The sequence below is a fragment of the Ranitomeya imitator genome, chromosome 3 (assembly GCF_032444005.1).
Source record: "Ranitomeya imitator isolate aRanImi1 chromosome 3, aRanImi1.pri, whole genome shotgun sequence".
NCBI classification, from domain to species: Eukaryota; Metazoa; Chordata; class Amphibia; order Anura; family Dendrobatidae; genus Ranitomeya; species Ranitomeya imitator.
In genome coordinates this window covers 437570395-437592825 of record NC_091284.1, presented here as the reverse complement: position 1 = coordinate 437592825, position 22431 = coordinate 437570395, and the positions used below count along the sequence as shown (strand labels likewise).

General features: G+C 44.0%; 1 protein-coding gene across 1 annotated transcript in view; it reads left to right on the top strand.

Annotated features, from left to right (window-relative positions):
* PRR11 (proline rich 11) overlaps positions 1-22431 on the top strand; it is a 51062-nt gene that overhangs the window by 17489 nt on the left and 11142 nt on the right. Inside the window, exons 2-4 of the mRNA XM_069757338.1 lie at positions 15799-15899; positions 21530-21680; positions 21870-21992. Coding sequence (XP_069613439.1) covers positions 15802-15899; positions 21530-21680; positions 21870-21992 — 372 coding nt within the window. The 5' untranslated portion in view covers positions 15799-15801. The remainder of the gene's footprint in view (positions 1-15798; positions 15900-21529; positions 21681-21869; positions 21993-22431) is intronic.

The window sequence follows — 22431 nt, the reverse complement described above, 5'->3', positions numbered from 1 at the left end:
TGACACAAAATAGTTAATAAATAACATTTCCCACATGTTTACTTTACATCAGCACAATTTTGGAAACAAAATTTTTTTTTGTTAGGAAGTTATAAGGGTTAAAATTTGACCAGCGATTTCTCATTTTTACAACGAAATTTACAAAACCATTTTTTTTAGAGACCACCTCACATTTGAAGTCAGTTTGAGGGGTCTATATGGCTGAAAATACCCAAAAGTGACACCATTCTAAAAACTGCACCCCTCAAGGTGCACAAAACCACATTCAAGAAGTTTATTAACCCTTCAGGTGCTTCACAGCAGCAGAAGCAACATGGAAGGAAAAAATGAACATTTAACTTTTTAGTCACAAAAATTATCTTTTAGCAACAATTTTTTTATTTTCCCAATGGTAAAAGGAGAAACTGAACCACGAAAGTTGTTGTCCAATTTGTCCTGAGTACGCTGATACCTCATATGTGGGGGTAAACCACTGTTTGGGCGAACGGCAGGGCTTGGAAGGGAAGGAGCGCCATTTGACTTTTTGAATCAAAAATTGGCTCCACTCTTTAGCGGACACCATGTCACGTTTGGAGAGCCCCCGTGTGCCTAAAAATTGGAGCTCCCCCACAAGTGACCCCATTTTGGAAACTAGACGCCCCAAGGAACTTATCTAGATGCATAGTGAGCACTTTGAACCCCTAGGTGCTTCACAAATTGATCCGTAAAAATGAAAAAGTACTTTTTTTTCACAAAAAAATTCTTTTTGCCTCAATTTTTTCATTTTCACATGGGCAACAGGATAAAATGGATCCTAAAATGTGTTGGGCAATTTCTCCGGAGTACACCAATACCTCACATGTGGGGGTAAACCACTGTTTGGGCACATGGTAAGGCTCGGAAGGGAAGGAGCGCCATTTGACTTTTTGAATGAAAAATTATTTCCATCGTTAGCGGACACCATGTCGCGTTTGGATAGCTCCTGCGTGCCTAAACATTGGCGCTCCCCCACAAGTGACCCCATTTTGGAAACTAGACCCCCCAAGGAACTTATTTAGATGCCTAGTGAGCACTTTAAACCCTCAGGTGCTTCACAAATTGATCTGTAAAAATGAAAAAGTACTTTTTTTTCACAAAAAAATTCTTTTCGCCTCAATTTTTTCATTTTCACATGGGCAGTAGGATAAAATGGATCATAAAATTTGTTGGGCAATTTCTCCCGAGTACGTCGATACCTCATATGTGGGGGTAAACCACTGTTTGGGCACTCGGCAGGGCTCGGAAGGGAAGGCGCGCCATTTGACTTTTTGAATGGAAAATTAGCTCCAATTGTTAGCGGACACCATGTCGCGTTTGGAGAGCCCCTGTGTGCCTAAACATTGGAGCAACCCCACAAGTGACCCCATTTTGGAAACTAGACCCCCCAAGGAACTTATCTAGATACATATTGAGCACTTTAAACCCCCAGGTGCTTCACAGAAGTTTATAACGCAGAGCCATGAAAATAAAAAATAATTTTTCTTTCCTCAAAAATGATTTTTTAGCCTGGAATTTCCTATTTTGCCAAGGATAATAGGAGAAATTGGACCCCAAATATTGTTGTACAGTTTGTCCTGAGTACGCTGATACCCCATATGTGGGGGTAAACCACTGTTTGGGCGCACGGCAGGGCTCGGAAGGGATGGCACGCCATTTGGCTTTTTAAATGGAAAATTAGCTCCAATCATTAGCAGACACCATGTCACGTTTGGAAAGCCCCTGTGTGCCTAAACATTGGAGATCCCCCAGAAATGACACCATTTTGGAAACTAGACCCCCAAAGGAACTAATCTAGATGTGTGGTGAGGACTTTGAACCCCCAAGTGCTTCACAGAAGTTTATAACGCAGAGCCATGAAAAAAAAAAAAAATATTTTCTCAAAAATGATCTTTTAGCCTGCAATTTTTTATTTTCCCAAGGGTAACAGGAGAAATTTGACCACAAAAGTTGTTGTCCAGTTTCTCCTGAGTACGCTGATATCCCATATGTGGGGGTAAATCACTGTTTGGGCACATGCCGGGGCTCGGAAGTGAAGTAGTGACGTTTTGAAATGCAGACTTTGATGGAATGCTCTGTGGGCGTCACGTTGCGTTTGCAGAGCCCCTGATGTGGCTTAACAGTAGAAACCCCCCACAAGTGACCCCATTTTGGAAACTAGACCCCGAAAGGAACTTATCTAGATGTGTGGTGAGCACTTTGAACCCCCAAGCGCTTCATAGAAGTTTATAATGCAGAGCCGTGAAAATAATAAATACGTTTTCTTTCCTCAAAAATAATTATTTAGCCCAGAATTTTTTATTTTCCCAAGGGTTACAGGAGAAATTGGATCCCAAAAGTTGTTGTCCAGTTTCTCCTGAGTACGCTGATACCCCATGAGTGGGGGTAAACCACTGTTTGGGCACACGTCGGGCTCAGAAGGGAAGTAGTGACTTTTGAAATGCAGACTTTGATGGAATGGTCTGCGGGTGTCACGTTGCGTTTGCAGAGCCCCTGATGTGCCTAAACAGTAGAAACCCCCACAAGTGACCCCATTTTAGAAACTAGACCCCCCAAGGAACTTATCTAGATATGTGGTGAGCACTTTGAACCCCCAAGTGCTTCACAGACGTTTACAACGCAGAGCCGTGAAAATAAAAAATCATTTTTCTTTCCTCAAAAATTATGTTTTAGCAAGCATTTTTTTAGATTCACAAGGGTAACAGGAGAAATTGGACCCCAGTAATTGTTGCGCAGTTTGTCCTGAGTATGCTGGTACCCCATATGTGGGGGTAAACCACTGTTTGGGCACACGTCAGGGCTCGGAAGTGAGGGAGCACCATTTGACTTTTTGAATACGAGATTGGCTGGAATCAATGGTGGCGCCATGTTGCGTTTGGAGACCCCTGATGTGCCTAAACAGTGGTAACCCCTCAATTCTAACTCCAACACTAACCCCCCCACACCCCTAACCCTAATCCCAACTGTAGCCACAACCCTAATTCCAACCCTAACCACAACCCTAATTCCAACCCTAACCCTAAGGCTATGTGCCCACGTTGCGGATTCGTGTGAGATATTTCCGCACCATTTTTGAAAAATCCGCGGGTAAAAGGCACTGCGTTTTACCTGCGGATTTTCCGCGGATTTCCAGTGTTTTTTGTGCGGATTTCACCTGCGGATTCCTATTGAGGAACAGGTGTAAAACGCTGCGGAATCCGCACAAAGAATTGACATGCTGCGGAAAATACAACGCAGCGTTTCCGCGCGGTATTTTCCGCACCATGGGCACAGCGGATTTGGTTTTTCATATGTTTACATGGTACTGTAAACCTGATGGAACACTGCTGCGAATCCGCAGCGGCCAATCCACTGCGGATCCGCAGCCAAATCCGCACCGTGTGCACATAGCCTAATTCTAAAGGTATGTGCACACGCTGCGGATCCGCAGCAGTTTCCCATGAGTTTACAGTTCAATGTAAACCTACGGGAAACAAAAATCGCTGTAAACATGCTGCGGAAAAACTGCACGGAAACGCAGCGGTTTACATTCCGCAGCATGTCACTTCTTTGTGCGGATTCCACAGCGATTTTACAACTGCTCCAATAGAAAATCGCAGTTGTAAAACCGCAGTGAAATGCGCAGAAAAAACGCGGTAAATCCGCCATAAATCCGTAGCGGTTTAGCACTGCGGATTTATCAAGTCCGCAGCGGAAAAATCCGCAGAGGACCAGAATACGTGTGCACATGCCCTAACCCTAGCCCTAACCCTAGCCCTAACCCTAGCCCTAACCCTAACCCTACCCCTAACCCTACCCCTAACCCTATTCTAACATTAGTGGAAAAAAAATTTTCTTTATTTTTTTATTGTCCCTACCTATGGGGGTGACAAAGGGGGGGGGGGGGGTCATTTATTATTTTTTTTATTTTGATCACTGAGATAGATTATATCTCAGTGATCAAAATGCACTTTGGAACGAATCTGCCGGCCGGCAGATTCGGCGGGCGAACTGCGCATGCGCCCGCCATTTTGGAAGATGGCGGCGCCCAGGGAGAAGACGGACGGGACCCCGGCTGGATCGGTAAGTATGATGGGGTGGGGGGGGACCACGGGGGGGATCGGAGCACGGGGGGGGGAATCGGAGCGTGGGAGGGGTGGAACGGAGCACGGGGGCGTGGAACGGAGCACGGGGGGGCTGGAATGGAGCACCGGGGGGGTGGAACGGAGCACCGGGGGGTGGATCGGAGTGCAGGGGGGGTGATTGGAGCACGGGGGGGTGATTGGAGCACGGGGGGAGCGGACAAGAGCACGGGGGGGAGCGGAGCCCTGTACTGAGGGAAGCCGGAGCAGTGTACCGGCCAGATCGGGGGGCGATCGGTGGGGTGGGGGCACATTAGTATTTCCAGCCATGGCCGATGATATTGCAGCATCGGCCATGGCTGGATTGTAATATTTCACCCGTTAGAATAGGTGAAATATTACAAATCGCTCTGATTGGCAGTTTCACTTTCAACAGCCAATCAGAGCGATCGTAGCCACGAGGGGGTGAAGCCACCCCCCCTGGGCTAAACTACCACTCCCCCTGTCCCTGCAGATCGGGTGAAATGGGAGTTAACCCTTTCACCCGGCCTGCAGGGACGCGATCTTTCCATGACGCCACATAGGCGTCATGGGTCGGATTGGCACCGACTTTCATGACGCCTACGTGGCGTCATGGGTCGGGAAGGGGTTAATATTTCGTATAGAAACCTTTGTTTGCACACACTGCAGCAGGGATTTTGGACCACTCCTCCATACAGATCTCCTCCAGATGTTTCGGCGCTGTCGCTGGGCAACATTGAGTTTCAGCTCCCTCCAAAGATTTTCTATTGGTTTCAGGTCTGGAGAATGGCTAGGCCACTCTAGGACTTTGAAATGATTCTTAAGGAGCCACTAATTAATTACCCTGGCTGTGTGGTTCAGGTCATTGTCATGCTGGAAGACCCAGCCGTGACACATCTTCAATGCTCTTACTGAGGGAAGGAAGTTGGCCAAAATCCCAAGATACATGACCCCATGCATCCTTCCTTCTGTACGATGCAGTTGTCCTGTCCCCTTTGCAGAAAAGCATCTCCAAAGTATGATGTTTCCCCCACCATGCTTCATATTTGGGACCGTGTTTTGGGGTTGTACTCATCCTTTTTCTTCTTTCTCCAAACAAAGCGAGTGGAGTTGATTTAAAAAAGTTCTATTTTGGTCTCATCTGACCACATGACCTTCTTCTATGCCTCCTTTAGATCTTCCAGATGGTCATTGACGAAGTTCTAACGGGTCTGGACATGTGCTGGCGTGAGCAGGGGGACTTTACGTGTCATGCAGGATTTTAATTCATGACACTGTAGTGTGTTACTAATGGTAATGTTTGAGACTCTGATCCCAGCTCTCTTCAGGTCATTGACCAGGTCCTCCCATGTAGTTGTGGTCTGATTCCTGACCTTTCTCAGAATCATCCTTACTCCATGAGGCGAGATTCTGCTTGGAGCCCCATACCGAGGAAGATTGATAGTCATCTTGTGTTTCTTTTCTTCCATTTTCTAATAATTGAGTCAACAGTTGATGGCTTCTCACCAAGCTGCTTGCCTATTGTCCTTTAGCCCATCCCAGCCTTCTGCACGTCTACAATTTTGTCCCTGGTGTCCTTAGACAGCTCTTTGGTCATGGTGGAGAGGGTGGAGTGTAGTAATATCCATATTCAATGTTTTTATACAGAGACAGATTAGAAAGATATACAGAAAGATAGATCGATAGATATAAATATGTGAGATATAGAATTATTGCTTTGTGCATGTAGATTAATGTACATTTTTTTGTTTTGTTTTTTTCAGTAAATTCCTTTCAGGCAAAAAAAAACGTGGGATTCCCCAATATTTTATTAACCGGCAGAGGGAAAGCTGACAGCTGGGGCAGATGTTTATAGCCTGGGAAAAAGGTAAAAGCCATGGAGCTTCCCAGGCTACTAATATCAGCTCACAGCTGTATACTTAGCATTTCCTGGTTAATAAATGGGGGACCCCCCAAAAAAATGACATGGGGTTACCCTATTATTAATAACCAGCTAAGGCTAGGCAGACATCTGCGAGCTGGTATTTAATAGACAAGGAAGAGGTCATGGATATTGCCCTCACCCCCCCTCTCTCCCCCCCCTCGACTAATGCATCAGCTCTCAGCCACCTCAGAAATGGTGCGTCCATAAGATGCGCCAATTCTGGCACTTAAGGTACCGTCACACATAGCGACGCTGCAGCGATACCGACAACGATCCGGATCGCTGCAGCGTCGCTGTTTGGTCGCTGGAGAGCTGTCACACAGACAGCTCTCCAGCGACCAACGATCCCGAGGTCCCCGGTGACCAGGGTAAACATCGGGTAACTAAGCGCAGGGCCGCGCTTAGTAACCCGATGTTTACCCTGGTTACCATCCTAAAAAGTAAAAAAACAAACGCTACATACTTACCTACCGCTGTCTGTCCTCGGCGCTCTGCTTCTCTGGTCTGGCTGTGAGCTCCGGGCAGCCAGAAAGCAGAGTGGTGACGTCACCGCTGTGCTTTCCGGCTGACCGACGCTCACAGCCAGAGCAGGAGGAGAGCAGAGCACAGCGCTGGAGGACAGACAGCTGTAGGTAAGTATGTAGCGTTTGTTTTTTTACTTTTAGGATGGTAACCAGGGTAAACATCGGGTTACTAAGCGCGGCCCTGCGCTTAGTTACCCGATGTTTACCCTGGTTACCAGCAAAGACATCGCTGAATCGGTGTCACACGCCGATTCAGCGATGTCTACGGGGAGTCCAGCGACGAAATAAAGTTCTGGACTTTCTTCCCCGACCAGCAATCTCCCAGCAGGGGCCTGATCGCTGCTGCCTGTCACACTGGACGATATCGCTAGCGAGGACGCTGCAACGTCACGGATCGCTAGCGATATCGTCTAGTGTGACAGTACCTTTAGCCTCACTTTTCTCACTTGCCCTGGTGAGGTGGCAAGTGGGGTGATAGTTGAAGGGGTCGATGTCACCTGTGTATTGTCAGGTGACATAAAGTTCAGAGGTTAGTAATGGAGATGTGTCTATAAGACACCCACATTACTAACCTCATAGTGATATTGTATTAAAAAAAAAACACCCAGAATATAGTCTTTCAATTGAAATAATGACACAGACTTCTTTAGAAATCTAAATTAAACCAAACCAGCTATACTAACGTCAATGCCTAGTCCACTGAAGCCAATGTGTCCTGTAACAAATAAAATATCATTAAAATAAACAACCATATTCTTCACCTGAAGACACAAATGCGCACAGAGAGGTAAAAAAATACTCTGTTGTAAAAAAAGTCACAGTAAATAAGCAAGTGCTAGTCAAAAAATGAAAAAATACAGGGTATTTAGTTAATACGTTTTTTTGGAAAAAAAAGTATGTTAAGCTGCTCCACCAATCGCCAAGGTATACCCTTAATAGAGCAGTCCTGTCTAATGTACATAGTCCCTATCTGATGTATTTAAAAACCTGATCATCGGTATAGTACCTGTGTAAACAGGGTTCAGAGAGAAAATATCCATGCAGAACTTGCAAGATGGAACAGCTACAATGCAAATGACCCACAGAGGAGTGGTGAACTCCCCAGTCTTGTAGAAACAAGAGAACAATTATAAAACCTAAAACACATGGGCTACTTGCACAGTGAACAAGTCTGTAGAAACCTGTTCACACCACCAAAGAACTTGAAGACACAAATGCGCACAGAGAGGTAAAAAAATACTCTGTTGTAAAAAAGTCACAGTAAATAAGCAAGTGCTAGTCAAAAAATGAAAAAATACAGGGTATTTAGTTAATAAGTTTTTTTGCAAAAAAAGTACCGTATATACTCGAGTATAAGCAGAGATTTTCAGCCCAAATTTTTGGGCTGAAAGTGCCCCTCTCGGCTTATACTCGAGTCACGGTCGGCGGTGGGGTCGGCGGGTGAGAGGGGGCTGAGGCATGCTTACCTGCTACCGGGGTCCTGGCGCTGTCCCTGCAGTCCCACGATCTCCGGGTGCCGCAGCTCTTCCCCTGTTCAGCGGTCACGTGGGACTGCTCATTAGAGAAATGAATATGGACTCCACTCCCATAGGGGTGGAGCCGCATATTCATTTCTTTAATGAGCGGTAACGGTGACTGCTGATAGAGGAAGAGGCTGCAGCACCAAAGACCAGCTGTCCGGGAGAAGGAGCGGGACGCCGGGAGCAGGTAAGTATTACATATTCACCTGTCCACGTTCCACACGTGATGACGCATATAGTGTGCGCGCCGCCCTCTGGCATTTTTTTTTTTTATTGCAGCACAGCTTTCTATGGCACATCTATGGGGCAATAATGAACGGTGCAGAGCACTATATGGCACAGTTTTATATGCCACATCTATGGGGCAATAATGAACGGTGCAGAGCACTATATGGCAGAGCTTTCTATGGCACATCTATGGGACCATAATGAACGGTGCAGAGCACTATATGGCAGAGCTTTCTATGGCACATCTATGGGGCAATAATGAACAGGGGAAGAACACTATATGGCAGAGCTTTCTATGGCACATCAATGGGGCAATAATGAACGGTGCAGAGCACTATATGGCACAGCTTTCTATGGCACATCTATGGGGCAATAATGAACGGTGCAGAGCACTATATGGCACAGCTTTATATGGCACATCTATGGGGCAATAATTAGCGGTGCAGAGCCCTATATGGCACAGCTTTATATGGCACATCTATGGGGCAATAATGAACAGTATGGAGCATTATATATGGCACAGCTTTATATGGAGCATCTATGGGGCAATAATGAACAATATGGAGCATTATATGTGGCACAGCTTTATACAGAGCATCTATGGGGCAATAATGAACGGTATGTAGCATTATATGTGGCACAGCTTTATATGGAGCATCTTATGGGGCAATAATGAACGGTATGGAGCATCTATTTTTATTTTTGAAATTCACCGGTAGCTGCTGCATTTCCTACCCTAGGCTTATACTCGAGTCAATAAGTTTTCCCAGTTTTTTGTGGCAAAAGTAGGGGGGTCGGCTTATACTCGAGTGTATACGGTATGTTAAGCTGCTCCACCAATCGCCAAGGTATACCCTTAATAGAGCAGTCCTGTCTTTGTACATAGTCCCAGAACTTGCAGAACTTGCAAGATGGAACAGCTACAATGCAAATGACCCACAGAGGAGTGGTGAACTCCCCAGTCTTGTAGAAACAAGAGAACAATTATAAAACCTAAAACACATGGGCTACTTGCACAGTGAACAAGTCTGTAGAAACCTGTTCACACCACCAAAGAAAGAACTTGAAGACACAAATGCGCACAGAGAGGTCAAAAAATACTCTGTTGTAAAAAAAAAAAAAAAGTCACAGTAAATAAGCAAGTGCTAGTCAAAAAATGAAAAAATACAGGGTATTTAGTTAATACGTTTTTTGCAAAAAATTATACCTTGGCGATTGGTGGAGCAGCTTAACATACTTTTTTTTGCAAAAAAACGTATTAACTAAATACCCTGTATTTTTTCATTTTTTGACTAGCACTTGCTTACTTTGACTTTTTTACAACAGAGTATTTTTTTACCTCTCTGTGCGCATTTGTGTCTTCAAGTTCTTTGGTGGTGTGAACAGGTTTCTACAGACTTGTTCACTTTGCAAGTAGCCCATGTGTTTTAGGTTTCATATTCCTCACCTGTCCGCAGAGAGAATATAATTATCCATTTGTCGCGTGAAGCGTCTAGCTCTGCAACATCTATATGGCAGGCTGCATTGTTGCATCATGCTTACTCGGCTCAGTGCCTTGTGGTGAACTCCTTTCACCTGACTGACCTCACTGCAGACGTGAGAAAGTTCCTACACTAGCGATGCTGTCAGAAAGGTCCTGGGAGTTCACAGCTAATAAATTCGGTTCAACTGTCACGTCAGCGTGAGCGCCGTGGGAAAAATTCATCTGCAGGTTCCTCTCAGCTTCCATCTCAGAGGCAGACAGGACTGCAATTGTGTTACAATACAGCAGAGATCACAAAGCTGCAAAAAAGTTAGCAAGAATACAAAGCTAATTTCTCCTGTTCTGTGTTAGTTGCATGTCTCACACTGGCATCTCCACCTTTTATTTAAAATAATCTCTAGAGGCAGAGTTATCTTTTAGGCTTCATCCTCCCCAGAACATGGAAGAGGTCATCTATATGTAAGAAAAATGTGGATTTTCCCTTCCGTACATGAGATGGTATCCGCCCCCAGGAACAGGAAACCTGTAGCAGAGATAAAAGGGTCCGGCACCTCTCTCCTCAATTTTGGTTTCCTGTTCCTGCAGGCGGTTGCCTGTAGCAGAATACCTCCAGAGGGATCCCCTCTGATGAATCCGGTCCGGAGGCCGAGGTCCACGGTGGGGATAGAAGCAGCTGGGCGCGGTGGTGACACTTAAACATAAATACCCATTTGATGAGGAAGTCTGAGAAATGGGGGGGAAAAAAGCGCCAAAACTAGATGCGGCCATCGCCAGCACTTCTAGAGGAATAGCCCTGCCATTTGAGGATATGGGTGCCTTAAAAGACCCCCTTGACAAGAAAGCTGATGCTTTCTTAAAATCCGCTTGGGAGGCGTCAGCGTGGTCATTCAAGCCTGGGGTTGCCGCCACTTGCACAGCTCGTGCTATGGTCAAGTGGTTGGAAGAATTAACTGAACAAATTCAAAACAAATGCCCGAGAGAAAGGCTATTAGAGGCAATACCCTCCTTACAAAAAGCGGCAGGATTCCTAGCGGACGCATCAGTGGACTCCGTTCGATGTGCTGCCTGTGTGTGCGCCCTATCAAATTCAGGGTGTAGGGCACTATGGCTAAAGAACTGGACTGCAAATTTTCAGTCAAAAGTAAAACTCTGTTCAGTCCCTTGTGAAGGTCAGTACCTTTTTGGAAAGGCGTTAGGCGATCTATTGGAGAAAGCGTTGGATAAAAAGAAACTGTTTCCAACACCCCCCTTCTCCAAATGTCGTTGGGGTGATGCTCGCACGTCATTTCGAGGATCAGGGAATAGAGGTGGCTGAGGACGCTCAGACGATAGGTCCATGCGAGGAAAACCCTGGATGAAAGATAGGTGATTCCTCTTCAATAAGTCTCCCCCTAGATCACACTCCAACCTCAATGATGCCAGAAACCCGGTGGGGGGGAAGACTCCGACATTTTCTCCATCAGTGGTTAGCATTACCTGCCTCACAGTGGATAACCAATTTATTATCCGAGGGCCTGCAACTGAGTTTAATCAGCCCCCCGCTGCAGAGGATAATATTCATTCAAGTGGCCAAGAAAAATCAAGCCACACTAGAAAGAGAAATTTGAATCTTCCTACAGAAAGAAGTACTGATAAAGGTACCACATCACCAAATAGGAGAAGGGTTCTACAGTACCCTTTTTCTTACACCAAACCAGACGGCTCAATGAAGACAATATTCAACCTAAAAGCATTAAACCGATATATTCGGGTGGAGAGTTTCAAAATGGAAACTCTAAAGTCAGCGGTAAAGCTACTCAATCCAGGGTGCTACATGGTGGTAATAGATCTAACCGATGCTTAGTACCATGTACCAATCTTCGAAGAACACCAGCAGTACCTGAGGTTGGTAGTGGAAATTGCTGAAGTTCTCACTCACCAACAATATCAGTGCCTTCACTTCGGGGTTTCAATAGCTCCCCGTATATTTACCAAAATAATCTCCGAAATGGAGTCCTACTTAAGGAAGGAAGATATACTGCTGGTACACTATTTGGACGACTTTCTTGTTGTAGTGGACGACAAACAAAAATGCGCAAAGGCAGTCACAAAAGTGCTAGAAATACTGACCAGTTTGGGCTGGATAATAAACTTCAAAAAGTCAAGACTAAATCTAACCCAGATACAGGAGTTCCTGGGGATCCAACTGGATTCAATCGAGCAAAAAACGTGTCCTCCCAAACAAAAAGATCTACACCATTCAACAAAAAATATGCCAGGTACAGTTGGGTCAACCTATCTCTATAAGATCGGCGATGTCACTCTTAGGTGTCCTAACAGCGACAATCAGCAGTCCAGTGGGCACAAACAATAGATTTACAATATCAGATCCTGTTCGAACAGTCAGTGGATCTATACAATTTAAATCGAAAGATTCTCCTATCACCTCAGGTACAAGAATCATTGAAGTTGTGGCTGAGCACCAAAAACCTAAGAAACGCTGTACCTTGGTCAATTCAAAACCTGGTAGTATTAACTACAGATGCAGGACCATTAGGCTGGGGAGCTCACCTGTCAGACCTAATTCTTCAGGGTCCGTGGGAACCCTCAATGAGAACGGCATCCTCCAACCTAAGACTTAACAGCTGTAAGGCAAGCACTTCTTCATGCAGCGAAAGAAGTCCAAGGGAAACACGTCACAATACTGTCCGACAACAGTACCACCATAGCTTACATAAAATGACAAGGAAGAACAAGATCAACATCCCTGTTGGTGGAAGCCAAAGAACTGTTCAAATGGGTAGAAAGCAACCTTTTGTCCCTATCAGGAACGCACTTGAGAGGAACGGACAATCTTGTGGTGGACTTCTTAAGTCGTCAAGTATTACGCCAGGGAGAGTGGTCTCTGAATCAAGAGGTATTTGGGAAAATCTGGGGCACGCCAGAAGTAGATCTGTTTGCCACAAGAAAAAAACGGAAGTTAAACAGATTCTACTCCCTGAATCCAAAAGAACACCCGGAAGGAGTAGATGCACTACTGCACCAGTGGAGGTTTCATCTGGGGTACGCATTTCCTCCAATTCCATTGATTCTGATAGTCCTAAAGAAGATTCGAGAGGACAAGGCGCGGATAATCCTTGTAGCCTTTTGGCGAAAAAGGGCATGGTTCCCATGGCTCAGACGCATGTCTATCTTGGACCCATGGATCCTCCCAGACATCCCAAATCTCCTACACCAGGGCCCAGTGCTACATCCTCAAGTGCACAGACTCCATTTCACCACCTGGAACTTGAGATGGGACTGTTACTAGCAAGAGGTTTCTCAAATCCTTTAGTAGACACTCTGCTCGCCAGCAGAAAACAAATATCAGACAAGTACCATAAGATATGGGAAAAATTCCTGGAATTTTCAGGGCTGGAAAGAGGACTATCTACCAACACCTTAAAAGTACAAGTCTCTGCTTTAGGTTCATTGTTTGACCAAAAACTTGCAGACCACCCTTGGGTCTGTTGGTTTATCCGTGCCTCATTTACAGCCAGACCCTCAAAATCATTACCCAAGGTGGCTCCCTGGGATCTAAATTTAGTTTTGAATGCCTTAACTTCTCCTCCTTTCGAGCCTCTAGCTTCTATTTCAGAGAAGGCCCTAACATTAAAAACAGTACTGGTTGCCCTGACGTCAGCTCAGCTTATCTGTGAGCGGCAAGCTACCTCTGTAAATCCCCCCTATATACTACCTTTCTGGAGGACAGAGTAATCATAAGAACTGACCCAGCCTTCCTCCCAAAGGTCAATTCAAAATTCCACAGGGACCAGGAAATAATTTTGCCCTCATTTTGTGCAAATCCAAAATCCCAGGGAGAACAAGCCTTCCACTGCCTTGATGTTAGACGTTGCCTACTCCAATATATAGAAATGTCAAAACCATGGTGGCAGTCGCCAGCCCTTTTTGTCTTTTTCCAGGGGACAAACGGGAATAAAGCTTCAAAATCGACTATAGCATGGTGGCTTTGTATGGCTATTTATCGATCTTACTCTTCCTCAGGTCAGACTCCCCCACTTGGTGTAACAGCTCACTCTACAAGGGCCATTGCCACATCCTGGGCTGAAAGGGCGTATGCGTCTGTAGAACAGATTTGCAGAGCAGCAGTATGTTCTTCACCCTCCACTTTCTTCCACCACTACAGGCTAGATCTAGGGCTCTCAAATCTATCTTTTGGTAGAAAGGTGTTATCTGCTGTTGTCCCACCCTAGGAGTCTCTTCTATTTCTTCCCCTCATGTGCGGTGCTGTCATGGGGAAGGGAAAAAATGATAATTACTTGCCGGTAATTTGATTTTCCAGAGCCATGACAGGGCGGGAACTAATGCGGTGCTATCTTGGTGATGGTTGTGTGATGCACACAAAAAAAAATCTTATTAAACATAAAAGGTGGTGGATAAGAGTGGCCTTATAAAATAACATACAGGTGAACTAATTTGGCGGTTACCTTGCATACTCTGAAACAAACAGGAGAGAGGTGCCGCCCTCATGACTCTGGAAAATCAAATTACCGGTAAGTAATTATAATTTTTCTCTGGAATAAAACATCAGACTGCAGTTATCCAGGGATCATTTTATTCACCTGACTGATTTGCATGACCGTATAGATGACTTAAGGATGACTTCACCAGGTAATCGCCTGGACTGGCTTTTCAACAGTCTTGAAGGATTTCCCATATGTGCTTTGCCTTCAGTCTTTGGCCCTACTGATTCCAAACCTTTGACCGATACTGTAAATGTGAGTCATTGTTCTCTGTATGCCTAATCTCACACTTGCCTATAAACATCCAATAGGAGACTTGTTTCTCAAATATCATCAATCTTCACCGCATATTCCTCCCCCCCCCCCCCCCCCATTAAAATGGTTGACACCCTAAAAGAAACCAAAGTGATCCCATTACAGTTAACGGGGTTTGTCTGTTACCTTTGTGCCCATCATGTGACTGATCCATTTCCTACATGAGTTCTGCTTTTCCCTTCCTATGGTGTGAACGTTGCCTAAACTACCTATATGCTGTATGCTATGTGTAGTGCATTATAATGTGCATTTCCATCATTCTGCAGTTACAGTATGTATTATACAATTCTTGTTCTTTTCTATGGTTATGGAAGTGTTCTATGGTTATGGAAGTGTTTGACTCTTAATATTCTTATAGTTTGTAATAAGTGATACATTATCCAATACATATGTACCAAATTTATACCAAAAATATTAATAGATAGGCAGTTGCACAAACTAAACGCGGTCAAAAGCTGGCCAAACATTTTCAACACCTATTGGTAGAACATCCCGTCTGTTAACACCAACCTCTCGCAATCTCTCATACCCACGGAAGTTCTGCTTAGAATAAAGGGATAAGTAAGAAATTGCTGAAATCCATTATTTCCTCTAACAACGGCCTTAAGAGAGAGTCAGGACACCACCATAAATACACATTAGATGGTGGTCCAGTGATTTATTTATTTTACTCCCTTATAGAGCGCTATTCATTCCACAACGCTTTAGATATTGTGATTACTGACCCCCATTGGGGCTCACAATCTAATTTCCCTATCACTATGTCTTTGGAGTGTGGAAGGAAACTGGAGAACCTGGAGGAAACCCACACAAACACAGGGAGAACATGCAAACTCCTTGTTTAGTTAACATTTATCCTTTATCGGGATGGTTGACAATTGTTTGACTGCTGAGTGTTTTTGCTTGGACTCCCACTGATCGCTAGAGCGAGGGTCCTCGATTTGCCTCTGAATGTGGTTGTAGTGCACATGAATGATCACAGCGCTCCATCTATTGTCTGTGGGACTGATGGGGATGGCGAGTACAGATCTCAGCTTTCTCCTTTAGTTAAGCCAAATTAAAGCAAACCTTTTCACACCAGCTGATATCTTATTCTATAAGAATATCAATCAGTGGACATAAGTAGCTAATCATATGTCTAAATATACAATTACAGTTAAGGCATTAGATTCCTAAATGTTCTGAAATATTCTGTATCTCCATAGATAATGACAAAGTTCCTGCAAGCACGGAAAAGACCAGGGAAACAGAAGAAGCGAAAACCATGGGTACCACAGAAGACAAGAGGTTTACGTAGTTCTGAGAAGTAAGCCAGCTATGTACTCTGTACCACATACAGACACACTGGCATTTCTAAGAGTATATTCATGCCAAGCCCATGTACACATCCGGCAGTGATAACCATAGAGGTCTGCAGGAAACCTCTGGTTGTCATGTCAACCCATCGGTGACCCACGATCGTTACCAATGAGGGGATTTCCGGCGTGATTGCCGGAAGCGCATGTTAAATACCAGTGTCAGTTTGACAGCGGCATTTAACGGGTTAATAGCCATGGGTGGATCGCGATTCCACCCACGGCTGTTGCAGGTACATGTCAGCTGTTCAAAACAGCTGACATGTCCCGGGAAAGATGTGGGCTCACCACCGGAGCCCACATCAAAGGGAGGGAGTCCGACATTGGCGTACATTTACGCCTGATGTCTGAAAGGGGTTAAGCTAGTTAATTAACTAATAAAACAATCTTATATACAGATATATACCGTATTTCGGACTAAAAAACGCACTTTTTTCCTCCAAAAATGGGGGGGTGCGTCTTATAGACCAGATGTATGGTGGGGTACGGTGTATACCCTGGCTGCGGTGGGGAGGTGGGGGAACGGCATTGGCAGAGCAGCAGGTCACAGGAGGCTGGAGTCGGCGGCTGCAGATAACTCCTGTTGCTGCTGCTAAAGAGAAATGAATATTCACTGCATTCCACGTCCATGGGTGTGGAGGGCAATGAATATTCATTTTTCTTTAATATTATTTTTTTGGTATGATTTTCCCCCCCAGCCCCAGTCCTGGTATGCATGGCCCCATACTTATAATTGGCACCCATCCTGGTATGCATGGCCACATTGGAAAACATTGAACCCCCCCCCCCCCTCCAAACCATTACACTCACCAACACGGTGCTCCCTTTCAGCGTCCTGCTTCGGTGCCAGCAACTGCTTTATGCTTGTAAGCAGTGCATGGCAGAGATGTCATGTGCTGCTCACGAGCAGAGCACAGCTGCCAGGCAGAGAGTATGGGAGCAGGGAGTATACTCACCCGGCCCTGGGTGAGTATAATCTAACCTCTTTTTCTCATCTTTCAGGATACATCGGGGGCTTATCTACAGCATTACAGAATACTGTAGATAAGCCCCTGATGCTGGTGAGCTCACCTCACCATCGATTTTGGGGGTGACAGGTTCCCTTTAATAGGGGGGACCCCACATAATTTTTTTTTGAGGGGGGTCACCCCCTTGTTAATAACCAGCAAAGGATGCGCAGACAGCTGATATTAATAGCCTAGGATGCTCCATGCGTATTACCCCTTCCCAGACTATAAACATCAGCCTAAGCTATCTGAGGGAAAGCCGACAGCTGGTTAAGAAAATTAAGGTGTACCCCACGCCATTTTTTTTTTTTCTTTTATTCTTTTACTGTATTCTATTCTGATGGTTCATGCTGTGATTTTGCTGTACTCGGGTGATGAAATGTCGGGTTTCCTATGATATGGGAGCATAAAAATCGTTTTGTTTTTTTTCTCGCACCTTTGACTTGCATTGCCGAGTCTTGTCCAATATGTGAGGCCACACGCAGCATGCTGCAGTTTTTTTCTCAGTCCAAACTGAGCTGTGAAAAAAAATGACAGATGAACACAGAATCATTGACTAACACTAGTCAGAGTGCAATCCGATATATACATATATTTTTTTTATCAAATTGCACTAGTCTGTTTTAAACGCAGATGAGTATGAGCCCTAACTGTCGCTATATTAGTGGTCGTAACAATGGATAGCTAAACTACTGCAATGCCTGCACATGGGGCAAGCGACATAGCGAATCAGAAGAACTATACTACATTACTAATTGGAGGTATTTGCTAGTATTATTATTATTATACCTACTACATATTGGGATAAGATATAGGAGACGAGAATATCCCTTTAACCCCTCAATCCCATTGGAGGTACTATCCTGTCAAGGTGACCTGGGACTTGATTCCCAGTGACGGGATAGTACATCCAGCGCGATCAGCTGCGCTCACGGGGGAGCGCGACCGGGTGTCAGCTATGTGCCAGAAGCGGTCACGGACCGCCCCGGCACATTAACCCCCGGCACACTGCAATCAAACATGATCGCATCGTTCCGGGGGCATAGGGAAGCATCGTGCAGGGAAGGGGCTCCCTGTGGGCTTCTCTCAGACCCTCGGTACAAGGCGATGAGCTCACCTTGTGCAGAGCGTCTCCTCCCTGCAGGCCCCGGATCCAAAATGGCTGCGGGGCTGCATCCGGGTCCTGCAGGGAGGTGGCTTACCAGCGCCTGCTCAGAGCAAGCGCTGGTAAGCCTGCAGCCCTGCATGTCAGATCGCTGATCTGACACAGTGCTGTGCAAAGTGTCAGTTCAGCGATCTGACCCTATAACATGATGCCCTCCCCCTGGGGCAATGTTATAAAGTATAAAAAAAAAAAAAATTATATATATATATATATATATATATATATACATACATACATACATACATACATACATACATACATACATACATACATACATACATACATAGCTTTATCTAAATTAAAAAAAAAAAACAATAAAAGTACACATATTTAGTATCGCCGCGTCCATAAAGACCCAACCTATAAGGCTATGTGCACACGTTCAGGATTTCTTGCAGAAAGTTCCTGAGCAAAAACTGGACATTTTCTGCAAGAAATCCGCATGCGTTTTTTACTGCATTTTTGGTGCGGTTTTTTTTTTTTTTGCGGATTTTTCCGGAGGTTCCCAATGCAATAATATAGTGGGAAATCCGCAAAATTAATGAACATGCTGCGTTTTTTCCCGCGATGCGTTTTTTTCGCAGAAACAAAAACGCATCATGTGCACAAAAATTGCGGAATGCAATCTAAATGATGGGATGCATAATGTATGCTTTTTTTTCGCATTTTTATAGTGGAAAAATGCAAAAAAAACACGAAAAATCTGCTACGTGTGCACACAGCCTAAGACTGTCCCACTAGTTAACCCCTTCAGTGAACATAGTAAAAAAAAAAAAGGCAAAAAACAACCCTTTATTATCATACCGCCGAACAAAAAGTGGAATAGCACGCGATAAAGACAGAAATAAATAACCATGGTACCGCTGAAAACGTCATCTTGTCCCTCAAAAAACGAGTCGCCATACAGCGTCAATGAAAAATTAAAAAAGTTATAGTCCTCAGAATAAAGCGATGCAAAAATATTTCTTTTTTTCTATAAAATAGTTTTTATCGTATAAAAGCGCCAAAACATAAAAAAAATCTAAATGAGGTATCGCTGTAATCGTACTGACCCGAAGAATAAAACTGCTTTATCAATTTTACCAAACGCTGAACGGTTTCAACGCCTCCCCCAAAAGAAATTCATGAATAGCTGGTTTTTGGTCATTCTGTCTCACAAAAATCAGAATAAAAAGCGATCAAAAAATGTCACGTGCCCGAAAATGTTACCAATAAAAACATCAACTCGTCCCGCAAAAAGCAAGACCTCACATGACTCTGTGGACTCAAATATGGAAAAATTATAGCTCTCAAAATGTGGCAACGCCAAAAAATATTTTTTGCAATAAAAATCGTCTTTTAGTGTGTGACGGCTGCCAATCATAAAAATCCGCTAAGAAACCCGCTATAAAAGTAAATCAAGCCCCCCTTTATCACCCCCTTAGTTAGGGTAAAATAAAAAAAAAATTCAAAAAAATTATTTCCACTTTTCCATTAGGGTTGGGGCTAGGGTTTGGATTACATTTACGGTTGGGATTAGGGTTAGGGGTGTGTCAGGGTTAGGGGCGTGGTTAGGGTTGGGATTAGGGGTGTGTTTGGGTTAGGGTTTCAGTTAGAATTGGGGGTTTTCACTGTTTAGGCACATCAGGGGGATCTCCAAACGCGACATGGCGTCCGATCTCAAATCCACCCAGTTCTTCGCTGAAAAAGTAAAACCGTGCTCCTTCTCTTCCGAGCTCTCCTGTGTGCCCAAACAGGGGTTTACTCCAACATATGGGGTATCAGCGTACTCAGGACAAATTGGACAACAACTTCTGGGGTCCAATTTCTCTTGTTACCCTTGGGAAAATAAAAATTTTGGGGGTAAAAAAACATTTTTGTGGGACAAAAATTATTTTTTATTTTCATGGCTCTGCATTATAAACTGTAGTGAAACACTTGGGGGTTCAAAGTTCTCACAACACAGCTAGATAAGTTCCTTGGGGGGGTCTAGTTTCCAATATGGGGTCACTTGTGGGGGTTTTCTACTGTTTAGGTACATTAGCGGCTCTGCAAACGCAATGTGACGCCTGCAGACCATTCCATCTAAGTCTGCATTCCAAATGGCGCTCCTTCCCTTCCGAGCTCTCCCGTGCGCCCAAACGGTGGTTCCCCCCCCACATATGGGGTATCGGCGTACTCAGCACAAATTGTACAACAACTTTTAGAGTCCAATTTCTCCTGTTACCCTTGGGAAAATACAAAACTGGGGGCTAAAAAATAATTTTTGTGGAAAAAAAAAAATTTATTTTCACGGCTCTGCGTTATAAACTGTAGTGAAACACTTGGGGGTTCAAAGCTCTCACAACACATCTAGATAAGTTCCTTATGGGGTTTTCTTTCGAAAATGGTGTCATTTGTGGGGGCTTTCCACTGTTTAGGCACATCAGTGGCTCTCCAAACGCAACATGGCGTCCCATCTCAATTCCAGCCAATTTTGCATTGAAAAGTCAAACGGCGCTCCTTCCCTTCCGAGCTGTGCCATGCGCCCAAACAGTGGTTTACCCCCACATATGGGGTATCCAGGTACTCAGGACAAATTGTACAACAACTTTTGGGGTCCATTTTCTCCTGTTACTTTTGGTAAAATAAAACAAATTGGAGCTGAAGTAAATTTTGTGTGAAAAAAAGTTAAATGTTCATTTTTATTTAAACATTCCAAAAAATCCTGTGAAACACCTGAAGGGTTAATAAACTTCTTGAATGTGGTTTTGAGCACCTTGAGGGGTGTAGTTTTTAGAATGGTGTCACACTTTGTTATTTTCTATCATATAGACCCCTCAAAATGACTTCAAATGAGATGTGGTCCCTAAAAAAAAAAAAAATGGTGTTGTAAAAATAAGAAATTGCTGGTCAACTTTTAACCCTTATATCTCCCTAACAAAAAAAAATGTGGTTTCCAAAATTGTGCTGATGTAAAGTAGACATGTGGGAAATGTTACTTATTAAGTATTTTGTGTGACATATCTCTGTGATTTAAGGGCATAAAAATTCAAAGTTGGAAAATTGAGAAATGTTCTAAATTTTCGCCAAATTTCCATTTTTTTCACAAACGCAGGTAATATCAAAGAAATTTTACCACTATCATGAAGTACAATATGTCTCGAGAAAACATTGTCAGAATCACCGGGATCCGTTGAAGCGTTCCGGAGTTATAACTTCATAAAGGGACAGTGGTCAGAATTGTAAAAATTGGCCCGGTCATTAACGTGCAAACCTCCCTCGGGGCTTAAGGGTTATTGGCACCGATGTCTTGTTAACAGGTGGTTGTATGCTGCGGATAACTATGAAATGTTTGGCTCTTTCATTGGGTGAATGAGGACTCGTTTGCCAAATATTATCTCACCTATAAGAGCCATTACTGTATAACATATTTGCTTCATATTTGCAGGGTAATAGAACAGACAGAGGCAGAGCTGCTATGTTATCTCGCCTGGGTCCATTCTTTATGGCTTGGATTACCCAGTACAAGAAGTATAGTGAGCTCCATAGTGAAAGCCTTCATATCGCTATGTCTGTGGAGCCAGGACTGTGTAAAGAAGGTATGTGCATTTCAGTATAATTTGGGGGAGATTGATGAAGCCATGGGGTGGTAGTGTGTAATTTTCAAGCTGCTTTATCATAGTTGTGAATCCTATTTTGAATACATTACATTCTAGAATTTTATGCACAACCTAAGAATTGTATTTATTGATCTCAAGTCTATTCACCACTTTGTAATTTCCTTTCAGCCACTCATTTTTGTAAAAAATATAATAGCTCCACCATTCACCTACCATCTTGAACAACGGACATTGAAACGGCGCTTACATAAACTTGAAGTTGAGTTTCTAAAGCTGCAGCTAACACTTCAGGTAATCACTTCAGTCATCAGTTTTTAGAAGAAATCAAGCCTAGGGGTTAAATGGGTATTCCCATCTCCAAGTTCCTATCCCAGGGAATTACAGTAGCTTAGGTATTTATGGCTACGACCACTGGCAACTTACTGTCACTATATGACTGGTCGTAACCATGAACACCTAAGCTACTGCAGTGCCCAGCACATAGTGAATCTGAAGAATTATACCGCATTTCTAATTGGAGGTATTCGCTATTATTATTATTATTATTATTATTACACCTACTACATTTTGATGTAGTATGTTGGAAATGGCAATACCCCTTTACGCTCCATAATTCATACAGTCATGTGTTCCTAAAAAGAACCAGAGCACTACAGAAGATGGCGGCCAGGGAGTATGTTACTACCTTCACGACGTTACGTACGTGATATCTAAGAAAGGGGAAAAAAAC